We start from the raw sequence: 24315 nt of genomic DNA, 5'->3' as shown, positions 1-24315 counted from the left end.
ACCCATAACCAGACTAGAAGTGGAAACCATAGTGATCCTCCCGTAATGGTTGAACATGCCGCGAAACGCGTCTAACGAGAGCACCCCACGAAACGCGAAACCCTTTTGACATCACTTTGTTTTGAGTGCGATTGCGATTGCCCTTCAACAAACCGCCGCACAACTATAACCTAAGCTATTAAATACTGCCGTCCGATCTTCCGCCCTACCGCACTAACAACACCATCCCATACAGCCGCCTTTATTCTGGCATGGCTCCGAGAGAACCTTCAAAATACCAACCGTATCCAATATACGGAACGACCTTTATTGCGCATATACTCTCTCCACTCTACCACGGCGCCGGTCCTCAATTGGCACCTGGCTCAACAGATCATGCATCGCCATCATCTTCTGCCACAAATACAACACCTCCAGGGCTTTTCGACCGTGCCGTGTTGACAAAACATGCCCGTCGCTTGCGCAATGTCCTGAAAGGGGACAGTCTGCGCGAGGTCCAAGTGGGACTATCCTCCTCTGCAGGGAACGACGACACATTGCTCAAAGCAGGCGCATTGCTCGACTGCTCATGGTCGGTGCTGGGTAGTGAAGAGGAGTGGGCTAGTGAACAACGTCGGACGCGGAGAAGACGGGACGCTTCCAAGGGGAATGGGCAAGACGCTGGAAATCAGGAACAGGGCGAAGCCAACGGGGAGCCCAACAACGGAAACCCCACTGGCAATCAAGACACAAGTGCCCATCCTGCGCCTGGGCAAGACACGCGCCAAACTGATACCTCTGGGGACAGAACATGCATTCATGGAATCTTGGTGGAAGTTCGCTATGAACGGGCAACATATAAAGCGATACTCCTCGGCGACGAAAGGGCACCATCACCACCGCCACCACCACAAGAAGCCCAAACCAGCAACAACAGGATAGGCGTTCATTCAGCCTTACCAGAAGGCTTTACTCATCTCCCTCTTCTCCTCACGCGCATGCCTTCTGCCCTGAGAAGGACTTTTCTGGAGTACCTCGCTTCAGCATTCGACACGCGCGCTTCGCCATTTACGCTATCATCAAATCGACTCTGCGAGCGGATAGAAGAATTCCTGTCCGATTCGGGTTTTGGCGCCTCTCAAGACCACGAGGAGGACACGGGCGGCGACAACGAGTCTCCTTCTCACGAAGCTGCGTCTCGCTCCATCAAGGACCTTTCACTATCTCTCCGCTTTGCGCCGCCCGTCGCGCCGCTGCTGAAAACACTAGACATTACCATATCCAAAACCGACATTTGGAATTTCATCCAAATGGGACGGCGGCAACTCGCCCGGCAACAACAGGATTCTTCCGCCTCGCAATCCGTACCACCACCAAATCCCCAGAATACTATAACAACACCCGAAACAAGATCAACGCGCAAACGGAAACGACCCTCACCAGACCATACTCCTCCTCATCCTCCTCATCCTTCATCATCATCGTTACTACCATCTCCTTCTTCCGTTCTAGCTTCCAGCACACAACCGCGCACAAAAGGCCCATTCATATCCGCCCTCTCGGCTCACACGGCCACCCATCTCGCCATGCCGCTCACGCATCCGAGTATAGCCATTCACAAAATCGCCTGTTCAGGCTTCGTCCTTGCCAGCGACGGGAGGATTAAACTGTCTTCTCCTTTTCCCTCTTCGTCTTCTGCTTTTTCCAAGTACCCTTCATCATCTACCACTTCTCGTCCCTCTCGTCGTGCTGTCTCTGGTTCCGGTCCCGTGGAGCAGCCAAACTCTCCACACCCGTCTACACCGTCCTCCCAGACGTCTTCGCTCGCGCACACAAGGCGAACTCCACTATCTTCATCGCCTGCTCGCCATCGACTGCATGGCTCTCACGACGACCACACTAACGAACCTGCCGAGGGCATGGATACTACGGCGGCAGCACGCGCGACGCGGAATCTAATACATGCATTGATACAGTACGCTGCCAATGGCCTTGGCGATGGCGAGAGTAAGGGTGATGGCAATGGCAGTGGCCAAGGTGGCATACTTCGTGCAACTTTGGCGTCGCGAGGAAAGGACACTACGAAAGTTTGACTGGCGTCGGTTCTTGATAAGGCCTTTGTTTGTTGTTGAGAGTCTGCTTTAACTGGAGCATTTGGAGCTAGTTCTCTTTTTTTTCTTTTTTCTTTTCTTTTTCCTTTTTGCCTTTTTTTCTTTTAATTCCCGTCCCCTCTTTCTTTGGCATTTTTTGGCCTGTTTCCCCCCTTTACTCCTTTCTTCTTCTTCTTCTTCTTCTTCTTCTTCTTCTTCGGCTTCTTCTTCTTCGGCTTCGGCTTCGGGATTCATAGAATATTAAGCATTCTCATTGCGCATATTTAGGAGCATCGGGCATATCTACCTACCACCTACCTAAGGGTACCTACGTTAATTTATACCTACTTTAGATACCTTATGCAGTGTTTTCTTTTTTGTTTAATGTTTAATTTGAACTGCCGCAACTCGAAAATCAAAAAGGGGGCATGTCTAGCACCATGGACTTGACTTTGAATCACTTGGTAAAATCGTGAACCGTAAACCGTAAACCGTAAAACGTTAAACCATCAAACGTCAAAAAAAGAAAAAAGTTAAAAAGGAAATAGCTATACGGTATATGGTATATGGTATATGGTATATAACTAAGGTAGGTAGCTATACTTAAGATACCTAAGATGCCTAGGTAGGTAGGTAGGTAGGTAGGTACACTGAATAGTGAACAAGAAACAACAAATAGAAGGCAAGAGGCAAGAAGCAGTAGTACGGGAAATTACAACAAAACCCCTTAACCCTAATTTCTTCATCGCTTCGTCGCTTCGTCAGCTCGTGGCGCTCAAGGGCTTCTCAGCGCTTCTTAAAAAAGCTTTTTAAAACAGAGGGGTATGTTCAACAGTCCGAGGAAAGTGAGGTATATATGGTAAGGTATATAAGGTATATAAGGTATGTATGAATGAAAGAATTGGAATCAGCGTATCAACTATCCATTATTCAATATCCAAAGGACTTTCCAAGGGGCTTCCAGAGGGTTCAACCCATTTTTGTGTCAAGAAGAGAAATTAATGCTGGGCTGCTGGGCTGCTGGGCTAAAGAGTAAAATAAGATGAAATAAAAGTAAAATAAAAAGAAAAGGAGGAAAAAAGAGAAAGAAAGAGATGAATGCTGGGCTTTAAAAGATGAAATGAAATGAAAGAAAATTTAAAAAATGGGAGAGAGAAGAGAAAAAAAAAGAAAGAAAAAGAAAAAGAAAGGCACCCGTAATAATCATGCAATATCATACGGCCCGTCGGCAGTGGCGGCGCGTTGTCGGAGATGGTCTTCGAGTTCTTCCATTTCCGTCATGCTCAGCGCCTGATCGACGCTCATGACGAAATGGGATCTGCCGCACTTGTCCACGATGCCGGAGCGTTCAAACAGCCGAAAGACGGGGCTGCGCTCGTGGGGCACGCGGCAGAAAAAGACGCGGACGTTGCGGGACAGATACGAGTCTACGATTTCCGCGAGGATCTGCGCGCCCGCGGCATCGAGGGAGGTGACGCCGTGTACGTCGAAGATGATATTCTTGTTGTGGTCCGGGTTCCGCACGCGGGGCAAGGCCGGGTGGGCAAGCGTGCTGCCGTACATTTCGAGTCGGCGTAGCCGGGTCTTGAGTTCGCCCGTGTTGGCAAAAGTCAGGGGTTCGGGGATCTTGACGATGAGACAACCCTCGATGAATTCAATCTTTTCGGGGTCGAGTTCGGCGTTTTCGAACTTGGTGGTGCCGGGGATGCGGCCCAGGATTTGGATGCGCGGGCGAGTGCTGTGTTTGATGACACGCACGAGGGACAGGCCGATGCCGACGGCGATGCCCAAGGTAAGAGAGTAGAAGATGGTGGCAAGAAAAATAAGTGCCATGAGGGAGAGCTCGGACCAGCCGCGGACAACGAGGAAGAAGCGGATGTCGTGTGGCGCTTCTTCAATTAAAGAGTAGGCGACGACGGAGATCATCGAGGACAGGACGGCTTTCTGTGAGAGAGGTGTTCAGTCTTATTTTCTTTTCGCGCTGGGAAAAAGTGCAAATTTTTTGAGAGGGCGAGGGGTACCCTTGGGGAGGACTTACGGGAAGGTAATGGAAATAAGGAACGATAAAGAGAACACAAATGATGCTGAGGATACTGAGTACGATGCTGCTCATTGGGGTTCGCCCGCCCGTGGCAGCATTGACTTTGCTCCGACCGTAGCCACCAAATGCGGGCAATGCCATGAACAGTCCGCCAATAATGTTTGCGACACCGAGAGCGACGAGCTCTCTGTTGGCGCTCATGGACATGCCTTGGATTCCGTCTGCCTTGGCTTCGCTACCTGTAAGGCTTTTGGCGGCGACAGATGATTCAAAGAAGCCAAGCAATGCAATGACAAATGAGGTCCCCATGGCAGTCTGGATGTGTTTGACGTGCGTTTGAAATGGCCAATGAAACGGAAAGGGAGCTCCTGTGGAAGAACTGACATCTCCGAGAATAGAGAGGCCCTTTTTGTCCCATCTGAATCTCCACGTAAAGACGGCGGAAAGGACAACCACAAGAAAACGATCGGGCACGTAAGCTACGCTGGGGAACCGTGGCTGTAAACGCTTCTTAAGCTCTCTGTTGAGAAAATGAGCCATTAGCTTCATTTGTAACGAGACAATGATCAAAGAGCAGAATGGTTTCTTACCTGCACACCATGATGATAGTAAAGCTGCCAAATGCTACAGCACATGTTAATCCGTGAGCGTCTCCGGCGTGCTTAAAGAGGAATATAAGCTTCGATAAGCTGCTGCCGTGCGTGACTCCCTCAACCTCTCGTGCAACGGCCGATAGGCCCATTTCCGGAATCAATTGGTCAACCAGAATGACAAAACCAACAGCACTAATGAAACCACGCAAAAACGGCCGGCTGAGTACGCTATCCAAAAAGCCAAGTCGCGTCAAGCCAGCAACCAGGATAATGGCGCCTGCCATTCCCGTGACAAGGCCCGCGATCTGCGCATGGAGCATGTCGTCTTCCTCCTTTGAATGGCCAAGCTCCACGCTCGAGGTGACCACCGTGCCAACCAGCAGAGATCCTGCCGCTTCAGGGCCAACAACCATCTGCGGTGAAGTTCCAAGAAGTGCATAGACCAAAGGATTAAACACAAAGGAGTAGAGTCCGTTTATAGGAGGAATGTGGCCCAAATTAGACGCATATGAGAGCGACATGGGTAGATAGAATGAGGCCATTGTGAGCGCGGCGATAATGTCTCCGCGCAAATAGGACCATTTATACTGTCGGATCCAGTTGAAGAAGGGTATATAGTATGTAAGGTACCTATCTCGAAAAAAAAAAGGCAATGGTTAGCAAGCCTATGGAACAGCCCCTCTATCCAGAACTTCTTACATTGTCTTCGTATGACGGATTCCATGCTGTCTGGCAAACAATTGTGTCTTTTTCATTTTCCTCGCTCCAATTCCACCAAGTAGTCGAGAGGAAATGGAAGCGTTGTCGTCACCGCCATCGGCACTGCTACCAGCAGTGCCATAGGATGCACCAAAACCAGTCTCTGCGAAATTGTCGAAACTGGTGCGGCTTACTGGTGTCGCTGGTCTAGGTGAAAACGTTCCGTGATTACAGTTGCTTAGGCCGCATCCAGACCCACGGTCTAGCTGGTTTTGAAGCAGATATGTCCTTGCACTGATTTCAGCCGGCTCCTCAGCGCGTCCTTCAGCTCGAGCCGGCGAGCGCGAGGAATGAATTGACGAGCGGCTAGAATTGGGTGTATGTCTGAATTCCGTATCAATCTTGGGCAATTGGGCAAACGGGGTACCGTCTGAAACCTCGCCGCTTGCTTCAACCCCGCCAGTTTCATCATCATCATATATCGACGTTACTGCCGTGGCGCCAATGTTACGATCATCTGGAGATGACGGCGGCTCGTGCGCTTCACGAAGCCTGCTAGGCTTGGCAGGCATATGCTGTAAGTCCCTGGGCGCAGACGATGTTGCTGCAAGAGGACTTGGACTTCTCGAATTCTCTCGCGACACGTTCTCTGGAGAGCTTTTCCCAGATGAGCCTTGCTGGCTGGACGACATGGCGCTGGTGACGAGGGGCACCGAATTGCCCCTCAGCTCTGTCCTTGGTCTTAGTTCTTCAAAGTGGATATGCCTTCAGCAGGCTGGGCGCAGAGAAAGAAAAAAGGTGATGGAACGAAGACACCCCCTTAATTCATCTGTCTTCGAGTAATTTTGTTCTGTGATCAATGTGTATGGTCGAGAGATTTCGGTTTTCTGCTGTAGAGATGATTCGTGGGGTAGATAAGACTAACTAAAGACTCGGAAAAGCTCAGCTCAGGGACCCCGACTTTAGCTGGACCAATAGCTTGTCTACGGATAACAAGCAAACATCGGCAACCTCTCTTCCCTACGGGCAATTTCGAGATTCGCTCCAGGTAGTTTTATATATTATTTTGCTGCACTGAGGAATGAAGGGTGTGAAAACCAAGAATCACAATATTCCTCACTTTGTCAACTATCGATGAATAAAAATTTCATTTTATTCTCAACTGGGCACGCCAATTTGTTTTTGAAGAAAAAAGGAGGGTAGTTTTCGTGTGGTGCCAGTCAGCTGCTGCACCGAATCCACGTGCATCACACTTTGAACCTCTAGCGTAGCAATTCCAAAGTGCTATTACTCAATCATATTCACAATCGTCAACACTGTTCAAAATTATACTAGCTCGGATAAGCCCGCCGTTTCTATTGGCAATGATTCATCCAAGCTCGACAGGAAAGAAAAAAGAAGACGCTTGAGGTATAAAATGTCTTTAAAAGAAATTAAAAAAAAAAAAAAAAAAAAAAAAAAAGCGATACACCTTGTCCATCGCAGGCTCATCATTCCCCGCCGCGCTCTTGCAAATGATAAATGATTCCAGTTTCTGAGAGCGCTGGAGCCACCATTGCACACTTGACTGGCTGAATTGCCTCCATCATCATCACCCCCGCAGATATGTCCTCCTCACCGTTCGCCTCCTTGCGCATCATCTATTTCCTATCTTCCGTCATCGCTCGAACCATCACTCTGCGCTCCCGGTCATTGCATTGTCCGCAAAAGATTGAATTCTCTGCGTGGTTGGCCGTCCAGACATGAGTAGGTCAGTGTCGACGCAATTCCTGCACCAAAGAAAATGCCATCTACTGAGCCTTCTTCACGCCAGGACCCGCAGCGCCCGTGTAACGACGAGCCTCAGTTGCGTCAACAGCTTGCCGGGTGACGCCCTTGATGCTGTCCCAAGCCTGACGAACGACCGGAGGGGTGCTCTGGTTTGCAATAATGGCATCAGCATGCGCAACGGCGTTGCCAATGGCATGCTGAACGAAGCTGCTCTGCGAATATCTTGCGCGGAAGAAAACGCTGTAGATGCCAAACAAGATCCAGGTTCCCTTGCCGAAAGTGAGTGCACCGGCAAGCAGACGGAAAAACAAAAGGATCTCAAGCACAGCAACCACGTGCATGCTGGCGTCATAGTACTCCTTGACAAACTTGCCAATGGTGTCAGCAAGCTTGTTGGACGCGGGTTTGGCGCCTGCGGGGGTCGCCTGCGGAGGTTGAATGGTGGGGATCAGGTTGGCACGGGTATAAGTCGCAACGTGGAAGACGGAGTAGACGGCAAATGGAAGAATGGCCAAGGGGATCTGGTGGAAAAACAACCAGACCAAAGCCATAGCTGGTGAGAGAGCGCGCAGTTAGCAAATGGTGCTGCCTCGGCAAACATGATGCGCCTCATTTGATTGGCCTACATACCCAAATATTGAACATTTTCATCACTGAGCAACGCCAGAGCGCCAGGTTGCTGTTTGCCGTTTGTCCGCGCCCGAGCACGGTACGCCTTGTAAACTACAATGCCATAGGTTGCGGCAGCTGCAACGAAAGCCGTGCGGTAGGAGAACCTAGCCCACTTCGAATACCAGTGGGTAGTGATGTAGGAAAGACCATAGCGGAGCGAGCAAAACAAAAGGGTGAGGTGGCTTTGATAAACGAACAGAATTAGCAAAGTTTGCCCTCGCCGTGAAATGGGGGGGAAAGGCGAGAGGATGTCTCCATGCGCATTACAGGTTCAAACGAAACCACAATGCCATTGAGGTTCAAGCCGAGCTAGTGTATTGAACAGAGCCGGAAAAAGGCTCCACAAACCGGCCTGGAGAGGGAACAAACTCGAATGACTTACCCGCAGAACCAGGCAAACTGGAGAGTCTGGGCGAGTTTAATCACCCTCTGCTGGAGAGGCAGATTGGCCGGAGGGGGAGGAGCCATTGTTTGTAGGGAGGAGCTTTTGGGCGCTCAAGCTGTGCTGAACAGGTTGCGGAAGCTCACGATATCGGTATATCTTATAAAGCGGCGAAAATCGAAGGGGGCGAGAATGCCTCGTTCAGCTTGGCAGTCGGGATCGGAAAGGTGGTGGTTGGGGCTGAGAGAGATCTCGTTAATTATCTAAGGCGAAGCATGGGTCTTGGTGCTAGACTGCCCACAGTAGCTCAGGTGGAAGCTTCGAGGCTCAGGGTAGGGGTATGCAGTACCGTACAGTGAAGTGCAGCACAATGTAAGAAGAGGCGCAAAAGGAAGAACAGTTGAGATTTTCTCTTTCTCAGGCGTAGAAGAGGTAGAAAGGAGAATGCTGCAAGAGCAACGGACTTACCAGTCGTCGTGTGCCTATTACGCAAGGGTAAAAATGACGATCGAGGAGGGTCTTTGGGGTGTTTATGAGGACAGGTTTTGGGGGTCCTTCGGATTGGGGGGTCCCAAGTTACTTTTAGCCCCAGTACCTCTTCCCTAAGTGACGACTTGATTTACAGCGAAAAATGAGCAACAGTGACTTAAACGAACAAGAACACAAGCCAAAGCAGGCAGCCACGTCCCGAGTCCCCCGCTTGGCTAAACCGGAACCAAACCGATAACGTAGCAGGATTACCACAGGGAAACTGCTGCTTTTGCTGATGATGGCCTCTGCCTCGGTTCCAGTGACGACATTGCTGATCCACCCAACTGGCGCCGTCCAGGCCAGCAATTGTCAAGCCACACACACAATAGTACACAGAACCTTCGTACATGACCCTGAATTGTCTATCGCTCCACAATTTTGAACCAAGCATGTGGACGTGGACTTGACAAGCCAGTATTTTTGGAAGTGGCTGAGAAGGGCATTGAAATGCCTGTATGTCTGCGGGGTGTGAACAGTGTGACACGTGAGATACGTCTAGAACCGGAGACATCCTTTTGAAAATAAGATAAATAAATCTGTGCATTTAAAGTGTGGACGACCACGTACGTGCAATCATCCCGTGATAAAATAACAGCCGGAGCCAAGGTGAAATAGAGCAACGGATCAAAAACTAAAAGAGATATCAAGATAAGGAGCGCTCGTGGGGGGAAGTTGTTTCCGTAATACAAGACCGAAGCAATTTACCGTCCTCAAACGTGCTAACTGAACGTGGTGTTGGTTCGCCCAGCGTTCCCATTGTCCCCCTTCAAAATTATATCTGCCGCCCTTGCGCTCGCCGCAAATGCTAGGCCTGAATAATTAATAGGAGATACTTTGAAAGTGAACAGAAAAAAAGGGTAAGGAAGTAAAAGAAAAAAAAAAAAAGTGGAGCAAAAGGACCGTTGGCCGCATCGACAAGATGTGACACAATGATAAATACATCCCAAATACACGACAATTCTGCTCCCAACAAACGACGTGCGGTCCCTGGCGAAGCAAGCTCAACGCAGAGAGAAACCCTTTCTCTTGCCCTTCTCTTCCAAAGGCCTGCCACTCTCGATGCGACCCTTCTTCTCTTCGAGCTCGGCACGCTGTCTTTCGAGCTGCTCCTTCATCTCGCGATGCCGGGCATACAATTCTTCTTCGCTCTGCTTCAGTTTGCTCTCCTTCTCGGCAACCTTTTGTTGGAAAACCATCTTCATTTCGGCTTCCATCTTGGCGAGTTTCTGCTCGTGCAAAGAGCGTTCCTCTTCGTGCTTCACCGCCGGGTTGACCTCCTTGAAGACGCTTGGATCCTGAGCCACACCCATTGCAGTAAGCTTGTCAGAACGGTAGTTCTCATAAAGGGAGTTGTTGGTGTGTTCCTTGAGCTCCTCCATGTGAGTGCGAATGAGCATTTGACGCAACTTGACAAAGTCACAATGGTCCTCATTATCGACTTCAATCACACCCCACGGGTATCGACGACCACGGACCCGGCGGCCATCCGCATTGGTGACCTCACTATTGGCGCCCACGACAGCAAATGGAACCTTGGACAGAATCTCATTGTTCTCCGCAATAGTTTCCTCATCATCCAATTCATAGCGCGGTCCCTCAAAGATTTGAATCGAATGATGCTGGATATCTGCAAGAATCTGCGCCGCATTCAAAGTTAGCAATTTGACAATGGAAAAATGGGGTCACGAGCACAAAAGGAGGAAAGACACGCACTCTTTGCTTGAAGAGGACAATCTCCTCGTCAGTCAATGTGTCGGATTTGGCAATCACCGGGATCAGGTTGACCTTGGTGTGCAGCCGCTTCATGACCTCAATGTCCAGCGGCTTGAGCGAATGGCCAGTAGGTTGGATAAAGTAGACGCAAGCGTGAATGCGGTTGTCAATGACGTTGACGCGGTTCAGCTTGTTTTCGGCATCAAGGTACGCATCGAAACGTTGCTCAATGTTTTCAACAATGGGGCGCCATGATTCGTCATTGTTTACAAAGTCACCAAATCCAGGGGTGTCGACGACGGTCAACCGGAGACGAACTCCGTTCTCTTCAATATCGGCGCTAATGGACTGAATCGCGACGGTTTTGGGGATGATGTCGAGACTGGGGGCCTTGCGCTCCTTGGGCGGATACAACGAAGTGTTGAACAAAGTGTTAACGAGCGTAGACTTTCCGAGGCCGGATTCACCTGGACACAGGAAGCGTCAGTCGGGTGTGCAGTATACCGGCTGGTGGCCAAAGGAGAACGAGAGAAAAGAGGAGAAGGGGCGGGGAGAAGCACGTACCGACGACCATGACGTTGAAATTGAATCCTTTTCGCACACTCTTTCGGTGCCACTGATTGGGCAGATTGGCAAATCCCACGTATCCCGTCAACTTTCTCCGAACAATGTTGCGCATATCGCTGGCCGCCTGGGCCGCCAATTTGGGGTCTTTGTTGGAGACGGTCTGGGGAATGGAGCTTTGCGCAGTGGAGACCGAAGGAGCTCTCTCCGAATGGGTGGAAGCGGGCTTTCCATTGGGTTGGGGGGAAGGTTGGGCCTGGGGCTGCGGTGCAGGTGAAGCTCGTGCTGCGGAGCCCGGCGGGACGAAGCCGTTGGTCGCTGGACTCGCGCACTCAATGTTAGCCAAACTGTCTTGCGGGACGACCCTGATGGGAGGCAAAGACGAGACGGAAGGGAGGTCGAGGCGTGCGGGGGGAGTTGACGGAACGAGGATTCTCAGTCTCTTTCCGCTAGGAGTATTGGGCACCGGGCGTGTCTTGTAACTCGGAGGCATCTTTGGCGATTCACGCTTGTGATGCAATTTGGACGGAGAGCAACACCGGTCGAACCCATCCCCTGCCCCATCGCGGTCGAGGTGCCGGAGGAAGTGGGCTGACTTACCCATGGAGCCGGTGCGAGAAGCTGCGAATTCGAGGTAAGTGCGATCTATGAAATATGTCCGTTCCTAATCTGCACGGAATCAGGCAGGCACGAATTCGTTAGTCCTCTATGCCTTCCGCATATGATGATCGAGCAGATTTCTCCACAAAACAAGCCAATGATGCAGACCTGATGTACTTTCAGGGACTGGTGTTGTAAAAGATTGAGCCACAGAGATGTGCCTTGAAATCCTTCTCAACACTCATTGACACACACACGAATGTGACATTGTAGGATAAGAGACGAGAGACGCGACTCACAAAAAAAAGGGGAGGAGAAGAAATCAAATATATTTTTTGAAAGCCGCTAGAGATGAAGGTAGATTTGATTCGAATGGAAAATAAATCGAAATGACCTTGAAAATGAGGCGAAAACGAGAGTCAGAAAACGAGCGAACGACGAATTGTGGTGTTGCAGAGCGTCTGAAGTTGGAGGTTGCGAGGTGCGAGCCACAAAAAGGGGTCTCCCGAAAGCTTGCAGGGGTGGTAAACGCTTCCCCCAAAACACCCGATTGAGAACGGGGTACCCCGTGTGGTACACGATCCGACGCGGAGTCAACAGCAGAAAAACGTTGAGACTTACCGTAGCGAGGTGGGAGATATTAAATTAGATGGCACAGGCAAACATTGAAGTTGTAGAGAGAAGAGATGGTGAGCGAATGGAGGGAAGGACGTTCAAGGGACCACGACGACAACCGACGACGTGGATAATGAAGTGTGTTTTGTCATGGGGGGGGAGGATATGGTGGGTGGGAAGGGGATCGAGACATGAGACGGCCAACCGGCCGATCCAACTTGGGCCCAGGGCGAGCGAGTAACTTTGCGGGCCAACCATAACAGTTAGCAGTAACTTACCAGGTAATTTGCCTTTTCTGCTGTTCCCCGTCCCCGTACCTCACCCGCTACCCGCGTGTTCTCGCCTCGTCTCGTCTCGCTTCCCTTGATTGCCTCCTCGCTCCCCTTCTCGCCATCCCCCCTAGATCCACGGTTCCTCCAGCTCATTATCTACAGGACTACAGATTACAGTGGACTAATTTAGTTAGGGGCACTTCTTCCCACAAAGGGGTTCCCTCCTCGTTTACCCTTGATTGGTTCGCTCAACCATCCTCCTCTCACTGCACTCATCCAATCTCCCAAGTAAACAGTTTAACCGTAGAGTAGTGATAACTGTCGAACTACAGAAAACGACAACCCACGCGTTTGACAAATATTTTGATTGAAAATAGTGTCGATGATTACTGCTCGCGCCCTCACGGGCGTAGATTTTGTATTTGAGTCACAACTGAAAATAATATACCCATGGAGCCTAATTTCAAATTAGCCATAGAAGAATTGAAGAATCTATGCAAAACTAGTATACAAGGGTATTTTCTGATATCTCAAACTGTCGAAAATCAAAAAAAGCCCTGCAAAACGAGATGTGCGTTGCAGGGTATGAGTAGCTACCTAGATTCTAATGACACTAGTGTTTGGTCTGGCTCTGTTGTTCTTGTTCAGCGAGATCTCCCAAATCAGTCGTTTTACTTTTCGGTTTGATGCTGGTAGAAGGTTCGTCTGGCGCACTTTCATCAGCTAATGGAGACTCGGTTCTTTCGGTGGAAACAAAGGCCTGTTGCGCACAGCTTGCTCCCGGGGTCGCAGAAAGGTCAGGCTGGGAATCCGACATGTGTTCCCCAGCTAACTTGCGATGATCTGTCACCATTCTCGCGTTCTCGCCTTGTTTGCCACGAACAGGCTGCTCTCGGGCCTTTGTCGATGAGACACTCTTGATACTACTGGCCTTGCTGACATCTGCACTGACAGCCGGGCTCGCAGTGCGGAGACCCAATTCCTTTCCAAGACCTGAACGCTCCTCATTTGCTCCTCTCCAATCAGCAGCTTGCATCTGCTTTACCTCCTCTCCCTCGCCAGGCTCGTTAATCTCGACAGGAGCTCCGGCTGCTTCGCCTCTCTCCACTGCCTTCCAGACCACGGAGATCTTATCGAATGCTCGAATTCCCTTTTGACTGCTGCCCTTGATACCATCCATCTTGTCCCACTCAATCTCAAAAATGCCGGAATCATCTGCACTCCCGGCGTTCTCTGGTCCATTGCCCTCGAAAAAGGCATTGAACCAGACATGAGCCACTGCAGTGACCATGGTCAAACCGTAGCTGGCCTTGTTGCGTCGCTCAAAGTCAATGTTGATGTCGCTGGTAGGAAGCACAACAGGCTCTTTGGGTCGGAATATGACATCCATACAACCTCCGCCGGTCTCGTTGTCATTGGCTGGGGAGACCCCCTTAACCTCGTTATCAGACTCTGATGCATCCGCTGATTTGGTCTGTTCGGGTTGTTTCTTTGCTTGGTTCCACCTCATAACCTCGGTGACGAGATCAGCAATTGCTGAACTTTTCTTGCTTTTCCCCTTGACCACCTGGCGCTCATCCCGGTTGAAGGTGTGAAATTGCTTGATTGTACGGCCATCGTCAACGTAGCCCTCGACGGAAATCTTAACCCCTTCCCTAAGCCCATACACATGCAGCTCGCATACTTCGACTTTTCGCTCAATATAGTGTTTTCCATGTCTGGCCCAGCGCTCGACGTAACCGACCCATCGAAGTTGGCTTGGAATGGAAACGCCTTCACCAAAGCCAAAGCGCATCCGTCTCTCGGTGAATCTCTTCAACGCCTCTTCTTTCTCCCACCCTTCTTCGCTTATGAGATAGGAACACGCGACTGTCCCGCTTCGTCCCTTGCCCGCTTTGCAGTGAACCACAACCACACGGCCTTTGTCCTCCTTGAGCCAATTTCGCATCGAAGCCATGATATTCGGTATCAAAGCAAACGGAGGTGGGTGGTGGTCCGGCCACGGATAATGCCATACTCGATTGTACACTTCTGAATCAGGATAGCCTGTCCCTTCTGCGCGGAATTCCCATATCGCCCATTCTTTACCGTGCTTGTAGTCGAGAAATTTGACAAGCGAGTCTGTTGGATTTCTATATGCGCGCTGAGGATATGTTGATGAAGGGCCCGAGGTTGCAACGACTGTCGCGGCACCTGTCAGTAGAGCCAAAGCTGCGACGGGACCATCAACCTACTCCTTTCTGTGACGTAACAGAGATCAAGGCCAGCTTCTGGATGTGGTGCCCGCGGACCTGCCACGATCTGGCGAAGAATAGAAGCCTACGGTGCCAAGAAATGTGAGCTCAACGATACTATATTTGAAGAACAGGAAGTTGGATTGTAGACGGTGAAGGACGGACCATTGTAGGTGGACTTCTTCGATAGTTGTCTAGCCTTCAAGAATGCAATCTGTTTAATAAGCCATAAACCATTGCTGCCCATGCAATTAAAATATTAAATGATATATGATCCTCTCCTTTAAATAACTGGATGTGATTTAGATGAGGATAACCTGTGTCTTGTGCGGAGAGTTGATGCAGTATGCGTCGAAACTGGGGTCGCAAAACAAGCTCTAGATACCCAAGTCAACCGACGTCACATCCGAGCGTAGCGCCAACTCTATCTGATGGAGCAAGACCAGACCGGTCGTTCCCAAGTCAACAACAAGCACATGCTCGTTGCACCCTTTGATTATCTTTCATTAAGTTTTTATATTGATATTTTCAGTATTGGGAAACATCCTTTTATTTTTAATTTTATTTTTAATTCATCAGTGTTTTTTTTTATGTCAGAAAATTCAAATAAATCAAGCAAAACAATTCCAGAAATAATATTGGCATAAAATTTCCCTCAGATTTGCAACCTTCCAACATTACTGTGTGTGGTCCGCTGGTAAATCATCTATATACACATTCGTAGGCATATATTGACATGTCTACAAGCAGATTGAATTATACACCTTCAAAACCTATCTAAATCACGGCTGTTGAATGTCGAATGTATAATGTCCTTTTAGAATCTCTAAATGTACTCACCACTCAGAGCCTTGATCCCACTACATAAAATGCATGTTCATCATTACAGACCATCTCAATACTGCAGTACATTCCAATATATATATATTACCTAAAATCACTCACACTTTGACCGTCTTGGCCGAACGAAGACCCTTGAAATTGGATTCATAAGCCAAAGCTCTACCAGCGGGGATTGCGTCCGCTTCCCTACGCCGCAGGACGACAGGGCGCTAAACTATATCAAGTAACATGGTTCCTACTCTCCAGACACATCATACGAGCAGAGGTCGCAAGAGATGGCATAAGCAACGAAATGAAACCCGAGTTATTATATTGTCATTTGTATAAGCATTGAGAGAGGCAGCTAAGCTTCCTTCTATTCTTACCAATCCACTTTGTTCCAATAGAAAAGCAACGTTCAGCGGCCTGCACATTGGATTGATAATCATCGTCTCCCCTCCACATGTAAACACTCTCCCAATTTATATATAAATATATAGAGAATCCCCTTCATCGAAGACAATAAAATATCAGTTCTCTGAGATCAGAGCAATCCTCTCTCTATATCTCGCACACACAAAAATATAAAATAAAATAAAATAATCTCGTTGCAGAAAATGACTACCTACCTAATCACCGGCTGCTCCCGCGGCCGCGGCCTCGGCCTCGCCATGCTGAAACATCTATCATCCAAACCCTCTGAGCAAGTCGGGACTATCATCGCTACGGCACGCCAACAGACTCCCGCATTAAAAAAAGTCGTCGATGGTTCTGCCGGCCGGATTGTCTTTGTTGCGCTCGATATCACAGACGTAACCAGCACCAAGAAAGCCGCCGCCGAGGCCGAGCATATCTTGCACGGCAAAGGGCTGGATGTACTTGTCAATAATGCCGCAATCCATAGCTATAGCCCCAACGGTATCCAGGAAATGTAAGCATTTTAACATTTAAACATTTGCCTCTTTCCCTTCTCAGCCTTACTCTTCGCCTTCCTCCAAAGTTTATTTCAGTTTGAAGAGACTCGGAAGTTCACGCCTGAGCCAAATGCCAAATCGATAGAGACGATCAATTGGCCTAGAAGCTCTTTCTTCTCCCCAAGTAAAGCGTTTGAGAGTCTGAAATGCTGAAGAGACAAAAACAAGGGACGACCTTGATAACGTACTCCATGTAAACATCGGGGGAACGCATAATGTCACACGCGCTTTTATTCCGCTCCTGGAAAAGGGAAAGCAGAAGAAGATTATCAACATGTAAGTGTCGACTCATTTCCTCCTCGGTGGAATAATTCTCTGGCATAGCTCTGGCATATACCCAAGTATACTAACGAGTTCGTGGTCTGGTGTCACAGCTCAAGCACAGTTGGATCGTTCGGCATGGCGGAGCGATACGCGCCCCTTCCATACCACGGCTACAAGATATCCAAAACGGGTCTGAACATGTTGACGTATCAATACGCACACTCCTTTGCGGAGAAGGGGTTCACGGTCGTGGCCATCTCTCCTGGTGTAAGCAAACACTTCCCCCCCCCTCTTCCTTTCTCAACCTCCATTGCACGGCGCGGCGCGAACGGCGGCTCCCCTGCCCCCTTCCCCCCAGAAAAAAAAAAAAAAAAAAAAAATCCCCAAAACAAAGATCAAAATTTCCTTTCACACATCAAGCTGGTTTCAACAGAGAAAGGACGTTGTAAGTATCATGCGGAAATGCTGACTCTACATAGTGGTTGAAAACCGACCTAGGCGGTTCCATTGCGGACCTGCCGCCAGAAACTGGTGCCGAAGCGACGCTCAATATCGTTTTCAGGGTCCAGAAAGAGGACAATGGGAAATTCTACAATATTCATGTGCCTGGGTGGGAAAATCACGAAGGCATTAATGCATACGCGGGGGAGATTGTTCCATGGTGAAAAAGGACCGTGGGGAAATAATGTCAAGATATCAATCTCAGCTGGTCGATTTGAGACTAGTCACTAGATGATCAAGTTGATTAGAAATTCTTTGAGATTAGATAAAGGTAGAATAAATGTAAAGCTCTGATGCATCATCATGATGATATGCAGTGATGCAGATTGACCAATAAATATTCAAAGGAAAGGACCTTGCGAGAGGGGAAAAAAAATTAAAAAAATTGAGCGTACAGTTTACGTAAGTAATGGCCTCCAGGTATCAACCCAGTTACAGAAGCGAAGCATATTGTATACAATAGAGGGAATAAAAAAAGAACGAAATGAACCATGTACGACCGCTAAGCAAAGAAGACCCCCCCCCAACCCCTTCAATCAACCCAAGAAAAAAAAAAAAAAAAGGAGTATCATAGATCCCCCGCGCGCAATACTTCGTATTTACCCGTCACTTCAGGTTTACTTTGCTGGGTGCTTATCCTTCAACACCTTCCACTTTTCGTAAAAAGTCTCGCACACGCCCGACCTCGACGATATCTCCGCCTTCGCTTTCCACTGCGGCCACCAAGCCTCCTAGGAGGGATTCCACACTATTCTCGGCTACACCAGTACAGAGACTGACGACTCGACGGTATCTTTCCTCAAGCTCACCACTTTGGCTCTTTAGCTTCTTTGAATACTCTCTGAGATTTGCGTTATTTGCCACATATGCCGCTAATCGACCCTGCAGAACGTCCACTGACGGTAAAGATGACAAGTATGCCAAGCTTTGGTGATCCAGTTGTGATATCTCGGAAACGTTGAGAATATCAGCCGGGACCTCCTCAAGCTTGACAACATTCCCTTCATCAGCATGGCCGACGACAAGATGAAGAGGAGGCGAGGAGTCGCCATTGACGATGCCAGATTGCGCCATTTTCAGCTTCTGCTCCTCAGCAGCGCGCCGTAGGTTCTGAATCTTTTGCTTCATCTCTGTTCTTTCAGCGGCCTTTTGCTGCAGAAGCTCGAAGTTTCGGCGTTCTTCGCCAAGGATAGCAGAGCACTCTCGAAGTTTGGCGTGCGCCTGGTTGATTTGATCTTGCTTTGCTCGCATTTCGCTGGAGAATTGCTCTTCCGTTTGCGCAAGCAACGAGGAAATGGCTGAGGGTGCATTAATATAAATCCCAAGATAAAATATTTTCAGAGGGACAAAGAGAGGGGTAGCTTACATGACATGATGTCTCGACTCGTCTCCCCGACTACTTTGCTGACGGTTGTCCTGTCTTGAGATGCAGCAGGTTCCTGAACGGAAACCTGCGATGCTCCAATTTGAGCCTCGCTGCCGATTCCAAAGTCGATTGGCCGAAGACCACCGCGGTTCGGTATGCCCGCATCTGCGTTTACCTCGAGTAGCTGATGTATTATGTTTCTGCTGCCAACCCTGGCTGCTAGATTCAGCGCAGTATCACCGGACTTGTCCTGTGCATTTACAATTTCGGACATGAACCGAGCCAACCCAATTGTCTTGCCAGTATCAGGTAGGCCCTGAAAACCTTCGCCGTGAAAGGAAGTTGGCTGATGACTGCCACCATGGCGTACCACGAATTCTAACAAGGATTCGAGATAATATTTGCTAGCCGCACTTCGGCCTTTGACGGCAGAAGATACAGCGATGTGATGTAGCACAGTTCGGCCACGACCATCTCGCATTTCAATGGTTGGACCCAATAGTTCAAGCAGTTCAGGAAAGCTCCCCTGGTCCAGATTGTTGGTGACAACACAGGCTCTGATCAAAGCGGTCTCCCCACCACCATTAGTCCGATATATGCTAGCACCTTTCGATATCAAAGCCTTTAATAAAGGCAGTCGAGCTAGCGTCGCAGCCCAGTGGAGTGCTGTATGTGCAGTAGAGTCGAGTGGTAGATCCAAATCTTCACCAGAAAGATGTAGAAATGCAGGGTGGGTTGAAAAGTCTGTTTGTGAAGGATCCAAGAAAAGGGACGTAAGTAGCTGAACCTTTTCTTCTTCTTCCCTTGTCGAAGGTTGTGGCAATGGCTGTAAGCCTACAGCGCCCTCTTCTACTTCTTCCAAGGTGGGTAAATAATGACCATGCTGATGATAGACGAATGATTCGTTCGGTTCCGTGGGAGTTTCTTCTCGTATTGATCTGCCGTACATGCTTTCAGGGGCGGACATGACTGTTTCCTGGCTTGACATGGGGCGCATCCTCTTTCGCGGTGGTTCCATGAGTTCAGCTTCTCTTGGCAAGTCCGGTATACTGGTCATATAGGTATCATTCTGTGATGCATATGCAGTATCCATGTGCGGAGTACCACCAAATGAATTTTCCGATGCTAGGCTCCGCATACTCTGCTGGCTGGCACTCGGAAAAGCCGACTCTTGACTAGCCGATGGTTGATACGATGATCTGCGGGCAGCATTCGGAGGCCGTGAACCATTTCCTCTGGGAGCAGGTGAATCGAACCTCGCCTTGCCTATAGCTGCCACTGCATTGGAAGCAGTGCTTGAAATATTTTTGAAGAACGTGCCGCCGGCAGACTGGCCAGGGACGCGGTTTTCTGCGCCAGCATTGTATAGTCGCTTTCTTTGTGCTGCCATTGCTTGCTCCTTTGTTGGAGTATCCATGGCACCCTGACCAGGCATGCTTCTGCCGTCCTGACCCATGTCGTATTCTAGCAAGGGACGCAGGAGTTCCTCCACACCGTACTGACGGCAAAACTCCACTCCCCTTTCATATCGGATCCAAGTTCCTTGATACCTACCATAGCCACCCTGAACTTTCTCGTGCTCGCCGGTTAAGATTTCCTTTTCTAGAACCTTTGTTCGTTTCCCTTTGTCTATTCCCGCAACTTTTAGAATCTGAGTCGCATTCAACCAGGAATCAGAACGACGGCGCATGACAGCAACCTTGTTGACTTCCATTTCGTAAACAGAGACTCCTGAGTAAACAGCCTGGAGAGACCCGGAAAAGGTTAGCAATGAAACGAACAGCAAAGGAAAAAGAGAAAGGATAAAATCTGAAACAAAAGAGGGTGCAGGCAGTTCGCGAACGTACCGAGTAGATTTGAGGTCTGGTGGCTGGCTGCATTTGCGGCGGTGGAAGCGCATGACCGTCCATTTCACCGTAATTGCGATAGACCTGTTGTGGGACCATGATCCCATTTTGCAGGGTCTGGCCATTCATATTGAACGACATGTGCTGCGGTGCGGGCCGCGATGAGGCAGAGTTCACCGGGAGATTGGGGGAAGGAGTTGGCTGCCCTTCAAAGGACCGGGCGACGACCGATTGAGGCAGGTGCAGCCCGGCAACTGCAGCGTTGACAACGTTATGAGGATAAGAGGACGGATGAGACGAGATAGCGACAGGTTGCAATGCGGAGGCCATGGACCTCGACGCAAGCCGAATTGAAGCGCAGAGGGACTCTGAAACTGCCGAGCTTCGTGCAGGGTTCAGCTCAAAGTGTCGTGCGGATGACAGGTCCTCCTCAGCACAATGTTACAAGGGCCGACGAGAATGCATGGATCGTCGCAATAGCACGACGTCAATGGAAGAAATTAAGGCGAATGATCACGGGGAGACGTGTCGATGCGCGTGATCCAGAAGCGGCAGTATAAGTGGTAACGGGCATGCGTGATTGGAAATATAAGAGAAGGCGGTGGTTTTTGGGTTTGAGGGGAGGTTCGTGCAGCACTTTGCCTGGAATGGAGGTGGATGATTGGTGGCCTCTACAACCTTAAACGTGCAATTCCAATTTCGCGAACGCGTCTTCCCCCCTCTTGTACCTGCATCTCACCGACCAAGATTACGTTCACAAGATTTATATTTTTCATTTTCACGTTTCATTCTTGGCTATATCGTTATTAAAAAGAGATCAAAATAATAACAGAAAAGAAATGAAAAAAGCCAACTTTGATGATGTATAATATCATCCCATACTCAATGTCAATCCGCTGGCTGTCAAGGAACCGCGTCTGTCGGGTGCGCTCAACGACACGCGCTTCGATTACCGGATTAGGAAATCAAAAGCGTGCAGCTATCAAGTGACAACCTGATCACGATAAAAATATCTCTAGCAAAAGACGCCTTGCAGAGAATACAGAATATATCACCTCGTAACTATCGTCAACACTCCCCGGATTGGAATTCGATGCCCCGAGAATGGTAGTGAGAGCGTCCTCTCACCCTCTACATCTGCTTCGCTCTTTACTCCGAGAATGCACCTACCTTCCTGATCCCGCTGCCCGTACCTACTTCCATCAGTATATCCTCCAACGCTTCCGAAAACACACGCAGGAAAATCAGTCAGCGGCATCTGACAGCGTCCGAATTACCCAGCTCCTCCGGTCGGCTCGTCGAGGCCTTTCGGTGCTTCAACGTGCCAACAATGGAGAACTCAAACATCTCCAGAAGGTGCTGATGCACACCTATGGTCGCAGCGGGAAAAGGCGGCGTGAATTACTCGCGGAGGTCTCGCAATCCGATATTCCTGCAGATCAAAATGCTCTCGAAACCGTTCGAAATAACGCGCAGAACAAAGCATCTGGTTTTACTCCATCAACTAGACTGCTTGCGCTAGCAAAAAGTCACCAGAAACGTCCGTCAGCAGAGCTAGGCAAATCTAGCATCAAACGTCTCAGTCCTAAAATTCCCGAGACAAATATATGGGGCAGACGATTCCCAGAATGTCGTGCCCGGAACATGAGACGGAAATGGTTCGCAGGGCTCCTGGAGAAGATTCAGCCGCCTTTGCCACGGCACGAATGGGATAGACTCTGCGCTTTGGCTACTGGGAAGCAAAAGATATTCCCGTTCGAGATGCCACAGAGGCGGAGCTGCCTCAATGCCTCCGACTCATCCGCTTTGGCTAAGGTAGCTAGCTGGAGGACAGGAGCCAGCCCGTTTTATCCTAAGAAGGACATGATTGAACAGCCGCATGTTTTGACGAGTAGATTTATGCGGAGACTCTGGGCTAGAATCTTCATGCAGACCCCGACCATGAGCCAAGATCTCTCGGGGAAGGAATGGAGGGTAGAGTGGGGCTCGGTACATGATGGGCGAATTCAATTGAAGCGTGCAACCAGTCCGTCAACATTGAGCTTGTTTGAGGGTGTCGATGAGAAAGGCATCAAACAAAAAAGTCCAAAAAGTTAAACAGTCATTTTATGATACCCAGGATCTCGGCGCAATAGAATTTGATTTCCATGCCTTTGTTGCATTGTACGCGGGTTTAATTTAAACTTTCCAGGTATACAGAGACTTCAAAACAGTTTCCCCGTGCATTACGGACCCCTTTATAGGACCAGTCCAGCAGCAGCGCTATATGGAATATGTGATTCATAGGATACGTTTCCCAATGCCAAAGATTACGTTCTGCAAACCTGCAGGTACAACCTTGTAGATCTGTCAATGTAGTTGTAGAGTAATGACATGCTACGAATGCTATTGGTATACCCGAAACCCCTGACTAGCGTTCTGATTTTCGGGCTAAATCGACCCTTGAGCAACACCGAGTGCGGGCACCCCTCTGGGCTCAATTCAGCTAAAGATAAACCCCGAGAATACTGCCTTACACCCAGAGACTGCTTAAATCTTGAGTGGGGTTGCCTAGACACTTCCACTACGCCCTTGCTTTGACAACTTACGCATAACCCTTGAGCTTTGTCGATGATATAAAACTTCCCCGAGTTGCCTGCACCTAAACCCATTTCATTCAATTCCAAGAAACAATCCAAAACTCCAACATAAATTTCAGACCTCCGTCCAACATGGCAGACCAAGTCACCATCCGTCGCGCCCTCCGCAGCGGTAAGTTTACTAGACGTGTACCTGCACTGTTTGCCAGTTTGCCCATTCCCTCCATATCCCTCTGACCCTCATCTGAATGCCCCGCAACTGAATGCTGAATGTCCCTCAAGTGCAATATATGCCAAAGTAAACTAATTCCAAACAGACGTCCCCGCTATTCTCGAAATCATCCACGGGCTCGCCATATACGAGAACGCCCCGCACGAAGTCAAAGCCACCGAGGAATCTCTGCACGACACGCTCTCTTTCGCCGACGACCCGAGCGACGCAAAGCCCGGCTACGCGCGGACATTACTCGCCGTCGTGCCGGATCCCAATAGTAGTGATAATGCAGCCAAGGTCAAGGAAAAAGTAGCCGGCATGGCGCTCTACTTCCACAACTACTCGACCTGGCGCGCCGCGCCGGGGATATACCTCGAGGATCTCTTCGTGTGGCCCGAGTACCGCGGCAAAGGATACGGGAAGCGGTTACTGACGGAACTGGCGGGCGAAGTGCGGAGAGTGCGAGGAGCCCGTCTGGAGTGGGCGTGTCTGAAGTGGAATAAGCCGAGTCTGGATTTCTACGAGGCAATTGGCGCAAAGAGAATGGATGATGAGTGGGTGGGATTAAGGGTTGATGGAGAAAAGCTGGACAAATTGGCGGCGGGATCGACGGGAATTCAGGGTCCGACGCCGCCGTGATGAAATGGGGGTACTGCGTGGATGTCTGTTTGGTGTCTTGATGTACACCGGACAAGCAATTGTTTTGCTTCATATCCCTCTTGAGAGACGCAAAGAACTTGTCAAGGTGCTGCGCATGATGTGTCGCAGTATGTATTATTTGGCATGTTCAATGATTTGACGAAGTTTATATATTTGCATGCATTTATGCAGAGCTGGGGGAAAACATACAGCAGCTGTCTCAACTAGAGATAGAGTCATGAGCATGAGCACAAGGAAATATAGGAAATAAAATTGCTAGTTTTCTTAAGATCCATGGAAAATGATTGGAGGATTTGTATATAGTATCAATAGATTTGTAACCCATTTGCATAC

General features: G+C 49.3%; 9 protein-coding genes across 9 annotated transcripts; 4 read left to right on the top strand and 5 right to left on the bottom strand.

Annotated features, from left to right (window-relative positions):
• Position 1: 1 nt before the first annotated feature.
• On the top strand, positions 2-2096 carry L228DRAFT_114595 (hypothetical protein). Its single transcript, XM_018328934.1, has one exon. The coding sequence runs from the start codon at positions 252-254 to the stop codon at positions 2070-2072; it is 1821 nt and encodes a 606-aa protein (XP_018188915.1). The 5' UTR covers positions 2-251; the 3' UTR covers positions 2073-2096.
• Positions 2097-3138: 1042 nt separating this feature from the next.
• Positions 3139-6179, bottom strand: L228DRAFT_260198 (hypothetical protein). The gene is made up of 4 exons (XM_018334235.1): positions 5403-6179; positions 4701-5333; positions 4108-4630; positions 3139-4013 (listed from the first exon to the last, which is right to left on the bottom strand). Exons 1-4 carry the CDS (start codon positions 6092-6094, stop codon positions 3273-3275), a joined length of 2589 nt encoding a protein of 862 aa, XP_018188914.1. The 5' UTR covers positions 6095-6179; the 3' UTR covers positions 3139-3272.
• A 1013-nt stretch (positions 6180-7192) lies between these two features.
• Positions 7193-8669, bottom strand: L228DRAFT_282091 (hypothetical protein; the record flags this gene model as incomplete). The annotated part of the gene is made up of 3 exons (XM_018335956.1): positions 8227-8669; positions 7803-8026; positions 7193-7725 (listed from the first exon to the last, which is right to left on the bottom strand). The coding sequence occupies exons 1-3, from the start codon at positions 8310-8312 to the stop codon at positions 7193-7195; spliced, it is 843 nt and encodes a 280-aa protein (XP_018188913.1). The 5' UTR covers positions 8313-8669.
• Positions 8670-9553: 884 nt separating this feature from the next.
• On the bottom strand, positions 9554-12073 carry L228DRAFT_114495 (Septin-domain-containing protein). The gene is made up of 4 exons (XM_018328933.1): positions 11934-12073; positions 11035-11703; positions 10471-10937; positions 9554-10394 (listed from the first exon to the last, which is right to left on the bottom strand). Exons 2-4 carry the CDS (start codon positions 11636-11638, stop codon positions 9759-9761), a joined length of 1707 nt encoding a protein of 568 aa, XP_018188912.1. The 5' UTR covers positions 11639-11703; positions 11934-12073; the 3' UTR covers positions 9554-9758.
• A 961-nt stretch (positions 12074-13034) lies between these two features.
• L228DRAFT_246120 (hypothetical protein) lies at positions 13035-15082 on the bottom strand. Its single transcript, XM_018332331.1, has 3 exons — positions 14921-15082; positions 14756-14840; positions 13035-14702 (listed from the first exon to the last, which is right to left on the bottom strand). Exons 1-3 carry the CDS (start codon positions 14921-14923, stop codon positions 13135-13137), a joined length of 1656 nt encoding a protein of 551 aa, XP_018188911.1. The 5' UTR covers positions 14924-15082; the 3' UTR covers positions 13035-13134.
• A 1023-nt stretch (positions 15083-16105) lies between these two features.
• On the top strand, positions 16106-17596 carry L228DRAFT_246119 (short-chain dehydrogenase-like protein). The gene is made up of 4 exons (XM_018332330.1): positions 16106-16508; positions 16720-16827; positions 16926-17082; positions 17295-17596. The coding sequence occupies exons 1-4, from the start codon at positions 16195-16197 to the stop codon at positions 17478-17480; spliced, it is 765 nt and encodes a 254-aa protein (XP_018188910.1). The 5' UTR covers positions 16106-16194; the 3' UTR covers positions 17481-17596.
• Positions 17597-17862: 266 nt separating this feature from the next.
• Positions 17863-21142, bottom strand: L228DRAFT_260194 (hypothetical protein). Its single transcript, XM_018334234.1, has 3 exons — positions 20530-21142; positions 18683-20426; positions 17863-18614 (listed from the first exon to the last, which is right to left on the bottom strand). Exons 1-3 carry the CDS (start codon positions 20857-20859, stop codon positions 17950-17952), a joined length of 2739 nt encoding a protein of 912 aa, XP_018188909.1. The 5' UTR covers positions 20860-21142; the 3' UTR covers positions 17863-17949.
• A 416-nt stretch (positions 21143-21558) lies between these two features.
• On the top strand, positions 21559-22752 carry L228DRAFT_246117 (hypothetical protein). Its single transcript, XM_018332329.1, has one exon. The coding sequence runs from the start codon at positions 21634-21636 to the stop codon at positions 22624-22626; it is 993 nt and encodes a 330-aa protein (XP_018188908.1). The 5' UTR covers positions 21559-21633; the 3' UTR covers positions 22627-22752.
• A 326-nt stretch (positions 22753-23078) lies between these two features.
• On the top strand, positions 23079-24314 carry L228DRAFT_246116 (acyl-CoA N-acyltransferase). The gene is made up of 2 exons (XM_018332328.1): positions 23079-23280; positions 23426-24314. The coding sequence occupies exons 1-2, from the start codon at positions 23241-23243 to the stop codon at positions 23959-23961; spliced, it is 576 nt and encodes a 191-aa protein (XP_018188907.1). The 5' UTR covers positions 23079-23240; the 3' UTR covers positions 23962-24314.
• The last annotated feature ends 1 nt before the right edge of the window (position 24315 follows it).

Source organism: Xylona heveae (genome assembly GCF_001619985.1).
Source record: "Xylona heveae TC161 unplaced genomic scaffold L228scaffold_4, whole genome shotgun sequence".
NCBI classification, from domain to species: domain Eukaryota; kingdom Fungi; phylum Ascomycota; class Xylonomycetes; order Xylonales; family Xylonaceae; genus Xylona; species Xylona heveae.
The sequence above is the reverse complement of the archived record's forward strand: the minus strand, read 5'-3'. Positions and strand labels throughout refer to the sequence as shown.

Excerpts from the sequence above, each read along its gene's own strand:
- L228DRAFT_114595 (XM_018328934.1), top strand. The coding sequence starts at position 252 with ATGGCTCCGAGAGAACCTTCAAAATACCAACCGTATCCAATATACGGA.
- L228DRAFT_260198 (XM_018334235.1), bottom strand. The coding sequence starts at position 6,094 with ATGTCGTCCAGCCAGCAAGGCTCATCTGGGAAAAGCTCTCCAGAGAAC. Across the intron at positions 5,334-5,402 it reads ATCCGTCATACGAAGACAAT|GTACCTTACATACTATATAC; the intron begins GTAAGAAGTTCT and ends TTTTCGAGATAG. Across the intron at positions 4,631-4,700 it reads ACTATCATCATGGTGTGCAG|AGAGCTTAAGAAGCGTTTAC; the intron begins GTAAGAAACCAT and ends TTTTCTCAACAG.
- L228DRAFT_114495 (XM_018328933.1), bottom strand. The coding sequence starts at position 11,638 with ATGGGTAAGTCAGCCCACTTCCTCCGGCACCTCGACCGCGATGGGGCA. Across the intron at positions 10,938-11,034 it reads TTTCAACGTCATGGTCGTCG|GTGAATCCGGCCTCGGAAAG; the intron begins GTACGTGCTTCT and ends TCCTGTGTCCAG. Across the intron at positions 10,395-10,470 it reads TTGTCCTCTTCAAGCAAAGA|ATTCTTGCAGATATCCAGCA; the intron begins GTGCGTGTCTTT and ends AATGCGGCGCAG.
- L228DRAFT_246120 (XM_018332331.1), bottom strand. Across the intron at positions 14,703-14,755 it reads CTGTTACGTCACAGAAAGGA|TCGTTGCAACCTCGGGCCCT; the intron begins GTAGGTTGATGG and ends GTGCCGCGACAG.
- L228DRAFT_246119 (XM_018332330.1), top strand. The coding sequence starts at position 16,195 with ATGACTACCTACCTAATCACCGGCTGCTCCCGCGGCCGCGGCCTCGGC. Across the intron at positions 16,509-16,719 it reads CCCAACGGTATCCAGGAAAT|GGACGACCTTGATAACGTAC; the intron begins GTAAGCATTTTA and ends GACAAAAACAAG. Across the intron at positions 17,083-17,294 it reads TCGTGGCCATCTCTCCTGGT|TGGTTGAAAACCGACCTAGG; the intron begins GTAAGCAAACAC and ends GACTCTACATAG.
- L228DRAFT_260194 (XM_018334234.1), bottom strand. The coding sequence starts at position 20,859 with ATGGCCTCCGCATTGCAACCTGTCGCTATCTCGTCTCATCCGTCCTCT. Across the intron at positions 20,427-20,529 it reads CCAGACCTCAAATCTACTCG|GCTGTTTACTCAGGAGTCTC; the intron begins GTACGTTCGCGA and ends GGGTCTCTCCAG. Across the intron at positions 18,615-18,682 it reads GAGTCGAGACATCATGTCAT|CCATTTCCTCGTTGCTTGCG; the intron begins GTAAGCTACCCC and ends ATGCACCCTCAG.
- L228DRAFT_246117 (XM_018332329.1), top strand. The coding sequence starts at position 21,634 with ATGGTAGTGAGAGCGTCCTCTCACCCTCTACATCTGCTTCGCTCTTTA.
- L228DRAFT_246116 (XM_018332328.1), top strand. The coding sequence starts at position 23,241 with ATGGCAGACCAAGTCACCATCCGTCGCGCCCTCCGCAGCG. Across the intron at positions 23,281-23,425 it reads CCGTCGCGCCCTCCGCAGCG|ACGTCCCCGCTATTCTCGAA; the intron begins GTAAGTTTACTA and ends AATTCCAAACAG.